We start from the raw sequence: 9,280 nt of genomic DNA on the forward strand, positions 1-9,280 counted from the left end.
AGTAGTAGTACTGAATTTTTGGGATTCGTTTATTATTTGTTACATTTCAAAAATATAACTTCTCACACACTTGACGTACGTTACCTAGCACCGGCACTGCAACATCTGACTGGTCGTGCTAGTCACCCGTTCGCCGATCAAGAGCTACCCTTTTTTTTTAGAGAGAGAGAAGCAAGAGCTAGCTAAAGGGCTGCGCCCCGCACGGCACTTCGCCGGCATTGTCGGGCCCGGCCGGTTGGCTGGCACGACGGCTAGCCGGCACTGGGCTGCTCTGCCACCCATTATCATACGACAAGCCTGGCAAGCGGTCCAGTTGCTTGGTCATGTCCAAGCAGATGCTTGCGTCGCGCGCATGCGGCATACGGCCCATGATCAAACCCGACGCCGCTGCCTCTCTTTATTTATACACCTTCTTTTTGTTCTGCCATTGTAACAACTTACATTGCCAGGAAAGTACGCATAATAACATGATGAGATGATCCCAATCTCTTAGTAACTCTCCTTAAATCCGGTAGTAAACATCTCCATTTATTCACTGAAACACAATGCAGAACATGATTTTATTCAAAGGGAAATCGTCCCCCGATCAACCACCCATCCATGGCCAAGGATGACAACCCAACAGAACCCGTCGCACCGGCCAGCCAGCCTCTCCAGTGATCACTCATATCTCACCGTCCCAGAGCTCCTCGAGGGACTTGTAGGGCCCGTGCTCGGACACGTAGCGCTTGCCGAGGTTGATCTTGCGCTGCGGGATCTCCGCGATCCTGCGGTGCTCCTCCTCGGTGAGCTCCCAGCCGTCCACGTCCAGGTTCTCCCGCATCCGGGCCTCGTCGAAGCTCTTGACGATGAGGCAGTCCCCCTGCTCGTACACCCACCTCAGGCACACCTGCGCCACACTCTTGCCCCTGGACGCGGCGATCTCCTGCAGGACGCCCGCGTCCATCACGGCGTCGCTGCCCCAGTGCGTGCCCTTGGCCCCCAGCGGCGAGTAGGCGCACAGCTGGATGCCCTTGCCCCTGCAGAACTCCCTCAGCTTCCTCTGCTGCCACACCGGGTTCACCTCCACCTGCAAAATGGCACATCAGTCACTCACTTGTCACTTCGTGGTAGTATGTATGATCGATCTGCATTGTTTATAAACAACATTAGTTGGATGTATGTAAGGAGTTAAGGTGACCTGATTGACGGTGGGAGGGATGGTGGCGAAGGAGAGGAGGGTCTCAAGCTTCTTGCAGGAGAAATTGGCGACGCCGATGGCCTTGGCGAGGCCCAGCCTGTGGCACTCCTCCATGGCCTCCCACACGGCCCGCATGTCGAACGGCACGAAGTCCTCCGCCGTGAAGGGGGCCTTGAACCGCCCGGGCTTCATGGACACCGGCCAGTGGACGAGGTACAGGTCCACGTACTCCATCTGGAGATTCCTGCAGTGTCATTCATTACGCGGATGCGCCGTGGTTAAGTAGTAATTCCTGTCAGAGGCCATCTCTAACCAATAATAGTACTAGATCAGTTACACGATGGCGCAACAGTGCACGTCGATCGATTATGCACGACAGGACTGATTTGATCTGTATTTGGAGCTAGCTAAGGCTAAGCTAGCTTACTCCAGCTAGCGTCTTCTGGGAATTGCAATGTTGGCTTTACCCGACAGTGAATTTCTACTGGGTTTCTTGTTCAGGTTGTCAGATCAGATCAGTCTGGTGTGTGAGAATGATCCACGTTTGTTGGAACTTGGACCGACACCGTTGATGTGTGGGCTCAACTGATATGCCTGAAAGATAGGTGCACATCAAAGTGACAATCTTACGGCCTCTAGACCAGCGAAGTACCCGGCATGCCTGTCAAGCCCATTTTACTCCTTCCTAGTGATTTTCAACGGTCAGTTGGAGTACTACGCTATGCAATTAGTACCATGTAGTATTATTATCTAGCGTAGTAGTATTATGTATGTCTCTTTTCAGTATTTTATAGGTTTTGCTTCAGCGGCGATTGTTCAGATTGACAATTGGTTCCATGATTTTTAGGCCACAATTAATCACAAACAGAATAGCTGTAATGCTACTATCTCAGTGCTACACGACGGACCCTAGAGCACAGGCTTTCTCATTATCATGAGATCCAAGCGAAATCTGAGGAAGAGCGGGAGATGGGCGCCGTACCGGAGCGTCTGCCTGAGGGCGGGGACGACCCTGTCGCGGTGCGCGTCGCTGCACCAGAGCTTGGAGGTGATGAAGAGGTCGTCCCGGGAGGCGACGGCGCCGGAGCGCACGGCCTCGGCGGCGGCCTCGCCGATGGGGGCCTCGGTCTCGTAGTGCGCGGCCGTGTCGAAGTGGCGGTACCCTACCTCGATGGCGCGGAGGACGGCGCGGCGGATGGGGTCCGGCTTGGGCCCCTGCACCGCCGTGCCCATGCCGATGCGCGGCATGCCCGCGGCCGTCTTGTCGCCGGCGCCCATGGCTTGAGTCGAGACCTGTGGGTTGGGCTGAGATTCTGTGCAGGGTGGAAGGACTCGGGTTGGTTGCAGCGGGAGGCGTGCCTGGGGTTAATACTGTGGGAGTCCAGTCTACGGGATACGCCGCATATATGCGCTCTTCCGAGGCGTTGACGGCGTGAGACGTGCCTCGGCTCACTGGTAGTGATTGGAGTGGTTGAGCTCCTCGGGTCGGTGCAAGCTTTTGGCCGATTAAAGATGCGGAAATTTTGGGAGTGTTAGGGCCTGTTTGGTTCCAATAATTCACCTAACTTATAAGTCAGGTGACTTAAAATCAGTGACTTATAAGTCACACTTGTTTGGTTGTCATCTGACTTATAAGTCATCTGAGCACATCTTTCTATCTTGTTTTTTTATGTAAAGGTGATGGGACCCATGCAAAAGGGGTAACTTATAAGTTTTAAGTTGGAGTGAAGCAACTTATGACTTATAAGTTGGGATGACTTATAAGTTGGGTCCGTTTGGCAAAATAAGTCACCTTTTGCACTTTTCGACTTATAAATTGGTGACTTATTTGAAACCAAAAAGGGCCTAGTCTGACGCAGCGTGCTTTCTGCGTCCGTTTTTACGATTTGGGCGATGCGGCTCTCGAAAAGAAAGGCGCTGATCATGCCATCCAGCTAGAACCGGCACGAGGCCACAGCCAAGTCCATGCCTGCATCACCATGCTTTAGCCAAAAATAAGCAAAGCAGCAGTTGAAATGTCACACTAGTCCATTAATTCCATGGCATTTTCCTAAAGATGTCGCCAGTGTAACATGGAGTAGAGTATTGATCTCTCCTTCATGTTTTCCTTTTTCTCTCTAATAGACTGTACATTTAGCCCAGATTTGACATTTCCTACATTATGATTGCTTCTGTAATCTGTACCAATTATGTGAAAAAATGGTTATGAATGAACAAATAAATAAGAGGACCTTCAGATGTGCTTGACCATGGTTTTGCAAACCAGCGATGACAACATTCAGCTCATTGCTAAAATACAGCAGAAACTTTGCCAGGTTTGCAAAGAAAATACTGTTTCAAAACCTGACAATATATAACCAGAACGCATAGGATACAGAGTAGTAGGAGTACAACGGTACAGATCGACTGGACATGCCCTTCTTGAGGCATCATCTCTACACGTGTGTTATTCTGCCATAGGAACTTCCACAGAAATTTATATAGGTTATGGTTCAACAAAGTAATACTGTCTGGACGTCACATAATACATGGGGGGGGATCAAAGGAAAGACGGTTCATCATACCGGTCGCACAATGACAAGAAATTTTATAGGTTCATTACCTCTTCCTATGAATAATGGCCTAATCTCAAACATGCCAATCTCTTCTAGTTGCTTCCTGTTGCACGCGAGAGCTAACCTTTTCTATACTGGGACTTCTTAGCGGCACCAAAAAGGAGTACAACTCTGCTGCTTGCTGCTCTTCATCCTCCAACAACACTTTACTCACACTTGATCGACTTGTATATGTGCCGAACAAAGAACAAGGCGGCACGGAAGCCCACCATACCCAGCATCAGGAAGAATGCATAGCAGATGCACGCCATGTACCCAAAGAAGAATGAGGTCTGCATGAAGCCAGACATATCCGATCGCGCGTAGTAGTAGTACAGACAGTAGCCATAGACGAAAAATCCAGTTGATCCTCCGCATAGGAATGACCTGTTTAGAAAAATTTACAAAAAAAATGTTCAGCACCACAATGACAATATTTTCCAACAGAAAAGGGAAAAGCAAAAATGGCTGTTGGTTGGATGGGCATCTTTCAAAAGTGCTGATAATCTGTTTGATCGGTCATTTAACCAGAGCAGAGCTCGCCTCCTAGTGATGGAAAACGGATAAAAATCCAAATTTAATAGGGTACAATTATTGTAAGTACTTTATCTGGACAATCATCTCTAAAACATTTAAATATGTATCTGCATCAACAAAAAAAATATGTATGCTGATATGTTATATGCCAAGTTTGTAGCATATCAACATATGCAGTATCCATGACAATGTATTCATGACGTTTACATGTAAGAACATGACTTGTGGTTGAAAAAGCATGACTCCAGATCAGGAATTGTAACAGATTTCAGGAACTCATGAGTTGTAACAAACTTTACTAATGCCATAATGTTGCTAATAAGCTGCAATTCCAGTGCCAAAATTATGGTGATAAGAAAAATGGCTGTACCTCCACCACCACTCATGGTCTTCAGCAGCAAGCTGGAAGTATGTCAGCGCAACAGTAATGAAGGCAGTGACAATAAGTAGGATGATGAAGACTATGAAGAGAATGCTGTAGATTGTGTAAATTCGGTGGCCCCAAACACTAGCAAAGATGTAGTACAGCTCGATATATATAGCACTGAAAGGCAAAAATCCAGCCATAGCCATCTGCGGAACTGTTGTCCGGTACCAGGGAAGTGGAGGAATCTCCCTAGGGTATTTGGTGGTACGGCAAGGAGCTTGGAATTCACTCTTGCTGTTTTTACCAGCAATGCCTCCCAAAACTAGTAGAGGGAATGTGACTAAGGTCCAGATCAGCACAATGACACAGATGGTGCCAAACGGCAATGCTGCTGTTGCACTATAAGCAATGGCAACAGTGTTCAAGAAACAGAATGTCAGGAAGAGAGGTCCACAAAACAGGCATCCTGTCAGTAGCAAGTTCCTCACCTGAGAATACAAGCATAAAATCATAGTGTTAGAACTATAGAACAAATATAATGCATGCTTTCAAAAATATCAAACTAAACAGAATAATCTAGGGATATCAACACATACCCAGTTCATTCCCTCTAGCTGGCAATAGAAAGAGGTTGCAATGTAACCAGCAATTCCTGAGGTGAGTGCGTAGATGACGACCAATGCGGTGAAAAGGGCACCACGATTGTAAGGGTAGAATACTCCAACGAGGGCAAGCAGGAATATAAAGGTTGTTCTGCCATGTCCAAATAAGATCATTAGATATGTGCAATCCAAGGGATAACTAAATGATTTTATTTTATGCACGGTATGGTAATAGTATAAAAGCCAAAAAAGAATGCATCAGCACTTACAGAGCAAACAGTTGAGTTCCAGTGCCAAGAGCAGCCGAAAACAATGACTTGTTCTTGGGGAACCGGAAGACATCACCATGAATATACTTCCATCCAGACTCTTCTTGGTCATCAGCTGCTTCCTCATCATGGGCATACCTTCAAATAATATATATGATGTTCAGAAACATAGAAAAGAAATGCAATCGATGCTCTTAATATATCAATAGAGAAGACCAAAACTGAGGAAATCACAGTCAATCCATTGCTAGATTACATCATAGAATGGGAAAAATACAAATATGTCCATGATGTAATCTGTTTCATACACTTATTCTACATCATGCAGCGGCCTACATCCTCAACTGCAGAACACCATCCAAATATGAGGGATAAAGCATAGGCCTAAAGGTAAAAACTAATAACCAGTCAATAGGTTGCCTGCTTGCATTCTGACCAAACAATTGTATGTGAATGCTACATTACTAGATTTGCGCATCATTCGCGAAGCTTGCCCAGCTGACATGCAAAACAATCCAGCCATACTAAATTGAGCTAAATAGCAACCTGAGAAAACTTAGAAGGGGACTGTAAGATCTTTTTCCTAATTAGAACCTAGTGACAGTAACTTTTGCTATCTCTATAACACCTGGCTGAAATAACTGGAAGAATCAATGGTGGAGCTGGCTGGACGCAATTAGGCTGGATCGATAAATGGAATAATGGATGTAAGAGAATATATCCGTTCACAACAAGAGAACAAATATATCCATGACAGATTGCCAAAAGACAGAGGGGCAAAATACGAATATGACCATGAAGTAATCTGTTTCATACACTTATTCTACATCATGTAGCGACCTACATCCTCAACTGCAGAACACCATCCAATATAAGGGATAAAGCATAGACCTAAAGGTAAAAACTAATAACCAGTCAATAGGTTGCTTCCTTGCATTCTGACCAAACATTTGTATGTGAATGCTATAAAGATACTAGATTTGCACATCATTCACAAAGCTTGCCCAGCTGACATTCAAAACAATCCAGCCATACCAAATTGAGCTAAGTAGCAACCCAAGAGAACTTAGAAGGGGACTGTAAAATCTTTTTTCTAATTAGAATCTAGGGACAGTAACTTTTGCCATCTCTAACATCTGGCTGAAATAAGCGCTGGAAGAATCAATGGTGGAGCTGGCTGGAAGCAATTAGGCTGGATCGATAAATGGAATAATGGATGTAAGAGAATATATCCATTCACGACAAGAGAACAAATATATCCATGACAGATTGCCAAAAGATAGAGGGACTCTTTAATTCAAAAGATTCTTAGGAAATTTCCTTCTGTTTGATTTGTAGGACTTGACCCATTGACTTGAAACCTATTGGAAAGATTCCTTTGTTTTTCCTATGGTGCAATCAAACAACCTTCGGTGCAAACTTAATCACATGACATTGCAATTGCAAAAAAAATAGTATATCCCTGCGTTATCGGAATAATACTATTCAAACAGGCCCTAAACAGTCTTTCAGATATGAGTATTTTGCAGTAAGAACTGAGGAATAAAACAAAGCCTATATCGTGAGTTTGTTTGTTTCTGTAATGTATGGCAATGCAGTAGGGGTACACCAAAACTTAACATTGTAGAAGCAATAGTGAATCGGTTATTCACATAAATGAAGTTTGGTGGAAACTTACTTAACAAAATCATTCTTCAGAACTCGCATGAGGATTGTTGCCAAGAACCCTGTGAGGAGAAGGACCGTAACACAAGAATTTATAATGGAGAACCAATGGACCTCCAAGTGATGCGGCATGTTGGAGGAGCTGGAATACTTCTCCATCCTCTTCTCGAACGGTGTAGGTGTCTCCTTCCACTTGACAGTGTAAAGGAAGTCCACATTAACCTCCTTGTCCTCTGTCAGGTCAACCAGTGCACTCTGGTCGGTATGCACATTGATCTCAATGACACGGTCGTTGTTGTAGAGGATGTCAAAGATAATGTGCCTGTAGAGGTAGTACTTCCACTCGCTCGGGTCAGGCTTGCCTCCCTTCTCGACCTTACCGATGAATCCCCACAATGGGAGATCATCGTAGTACATCTGGAAGTAGTAGTCCTTGGCTACGGCATTCCGGAACTTGGCCACGTCCTCCTTGGTAAGCTTCTTGGGGCAAACCGCCTTGGAATCATGATCCGTGCGGAAATCAAGCTTGTAGGGTGCATCGACCAACCGATCCCCATTGAGGACCTCGCCGAGGGCCTCGCTCTTCTCCTTCACTTTCTCTGAAATCAAAGCCACACATAATAAGCATTACATAGTTCGAGAGAGAACTTACTAAACCAAGCAAGTGACGGAATGGTGAGGAACTAACCCGGGGAGCAGAAGGGGAGGTCGAAGTAGCGGTACGTCTCGCTGCAAGGAAAGGAAGCAAGGCGTGAGGATTACTACGTTTGTAGAGGGGCAGAAATCTGCTTTAGCAAACAGATCCGGTTCCTAACGCTGCAGACAAAAGTGTTCGTTCGATACATCCAAAATTGGCGCCCGAACCAATAACAAACGACACTCTACTGAAGACAGACATAAATAGAAGCCTACGTGAAGGAGATCCGGAGCGCACTGAACCAGTTGCGATGCCGCCCAATCCACCACCCCCGGAGCTCTCCGCCAGATCTCCCCCGAAACTAGGCGGTGATGACCATCGTGACGCAGCGTAAACCCTCCAACCCAGACCATTGTATCAGACCGGAGCAATAGACGGCACGGCGCACTCTCCCGCGGAACCCGACGGATCCGACGACCCCCCACGCACGGACAGGGAATGAACCGAAAGGGATCTCGGTGAGGGAGGGAGGGATGGGAGGGATGGGAGGGAGATCTGGCTGACCTGGGGTTGTGGAAGGGGCCGACCTTGTTGGCGTAGAGCGGGACGGGGTCGCCGAGCTTGTAGCGGTGGTCGGAGCCGTCGGAGAGGACGCCGGCGACGGCGAGGGCGAGCAGGAGGAGGAGCGCCGAGGCCGCGCGCGCGGCCGGCGATGCCATGGCTCGTCCTTCCTCCTCTCCTCGGGCGGGGCGGCGTTGACGAGAGGGTGGGGGGCACGAGGGGGGCGAGGAAGGGGCGGAGAGATCTGAGTGGCGCCCTGCTTGCTTTCCTTCCTTCTTAATAGAAATAGAAGAGGGCGCCGGAGGAGGAAGGAAGGATGGAAGGAGATCTGGCTCTGGCCTCTGGCCGCGGGGTGGGTTTGGCTCAGGTCCTTCTCGGATGGCGTTCTCTTTTTTTTTTATCCTCACTCTCTCTCTCTCGTGATGGTTGGGTTGGGTTGGGTTGGGTGGTGGCGGAAGGTGGCGATGTGCCACTCGATTGGCTCGCCTTTGTGCGCATTGGTCAGCTAGCGAACCCACAATTTGGTCGACGCGTCGGTCGCTCTGGCTCCCCCGGGTGGAGGAGTCTGGTGCAAGTCTCTTTACCACCTTTTTGGCCTGACCGCATTATCAAATCTCGTTACGCCCATAGTATACTATACTACTGCTAGTAGTTAGTTAATTATCAATGAACTCGCGTTTTGCGTCCTAAGGCACAACCACCGACAGCCTCCTAAAAACAGAAAAAGGGATTTCATAATTGGACACACCATGGAAAGGCTCCTAGTAGAAAACAGACAACATTTCCAGATCCACACACAATAAAAAGGGCGGTGCTATAAGGACGACGGGTTTTCACCCGAAATCTAGACGATGGAGATTCAAAACCC

The 9,280-nt window shown here is 47.3% G+C and overlaps 2 protein-coding genes across 2 annotated transcripts; both read right to left on the minus strand.

Annotated features, from left to right (window-relative positions):
- Positions 1-369: 369 nt before the first annotated feature.
- Positions 370-2,568, minus strand: LOC123085226 (deoxymugineic acid synthase 1-A). Its single transcript, XM_044506850.1, has 3 exons — positions 2,163-2,568; positions 1,181-1,424; positions 370-1,069 (listed from the first exon to the last, which is right to left on the minus strand). The coding sequence occupies exons 1-3, from the start codon at positions 2,456-2,458 to the stop codon at positions 665-667; spliced, it is 945 nt and encodes a 314-aa protein (XP_044362785.1). The 5' UTR covers positions 2,459-2,568; the 3' UTR covers positions 370-664.
- Positions 2,569-3,626: 1,058 nt separating this feature from the next.
- LOC123085225 (transmembrane 9 superfamily member 3) lies at positions 3,627-8,772 on the minus strand. The gene is made up of 7 exons (XM_044506849.1): positions 8,416-8,772; positions 7,903-7,943; positions 7,228-7,813; positions 5,550-5,687; positions 5,275-5,431; positions 4,682-5,166; positions 3,627-4,161 (listed from the first exon to the last, which is right to left on the minus strand). Exons 1-7 carry the CDS (start codon positions 8,568-8,570, stop codon positions 3,942-3,944), a joined length of 1,782 nt encoding a protein of 593 aa, XP_044362784.1. The 5' UTR covers positions 8,571-8,772; the 3' UTR covers positions 3,627-3,941.
- Positions 8,773-9,280: the final 508 nt, after the last annotated feature.

The sequence above is a fragment of the Triticum aestivum genome, chromosome 4A (genome assembly GCF_018294505.1).
Source record: "Triticum aestivum cultivar Chinese Spring chromosome 4A, IWGSC CS RefSeq v2.1, whole genome shotgun sequence".
NCBI lineage: Eukaryota > Viridiplantae > Streptophyta > Magnoliopsida > Poales > Poaceae > Triticum > Triticum aestivum.

Bases quoted from the DNA above. Each gene is read 5' to 3' on its own strand.
- LOC123085226 (XM_044506850.1), bottom strand. From the start codon at position 2,458: ATGGGCGCCGGCGACAAGACGGCCGCGGGCATGCCGCGCATCGGCATG. The intron at 1,425-2,162 runs GTACGGCGCCCA...ATGACACTGCAG, and splicing joins GCCCTCAGGCAGACGCTCCG to GAATCTCCAGATGGAGTACG. The intron at 1,070-1,180 runs GTCACCTTAACT...GCCATTTTGCAG, and splicing joins TCCCTCCCACCGTCAATCAG to GTGGAGGTGAACCCGGTGTG.
- LOC123085225 (XM_044506849.1), bottom strand. From the start codon at position 8,570: ATGGCATCGCCGGCCGCGCGCGCGGCCTCGGCGCTCCTCCTCCTGCTC. The intron at 7,944-8,415 runs GTCAGCCAGATC...CTTTCCTTGCAG, and splicing joins GGCCCCTTCCACAACCCCAG to CGAGACGTACCGCTACTTCG. The intron at 5,167-5,274 runs GTATGTGTTGAT...TTGTATTCTCAG, and splicing joins AGCTAGAGGGAATGAACTGG to GTGAGGAACTTGCTACTGAC.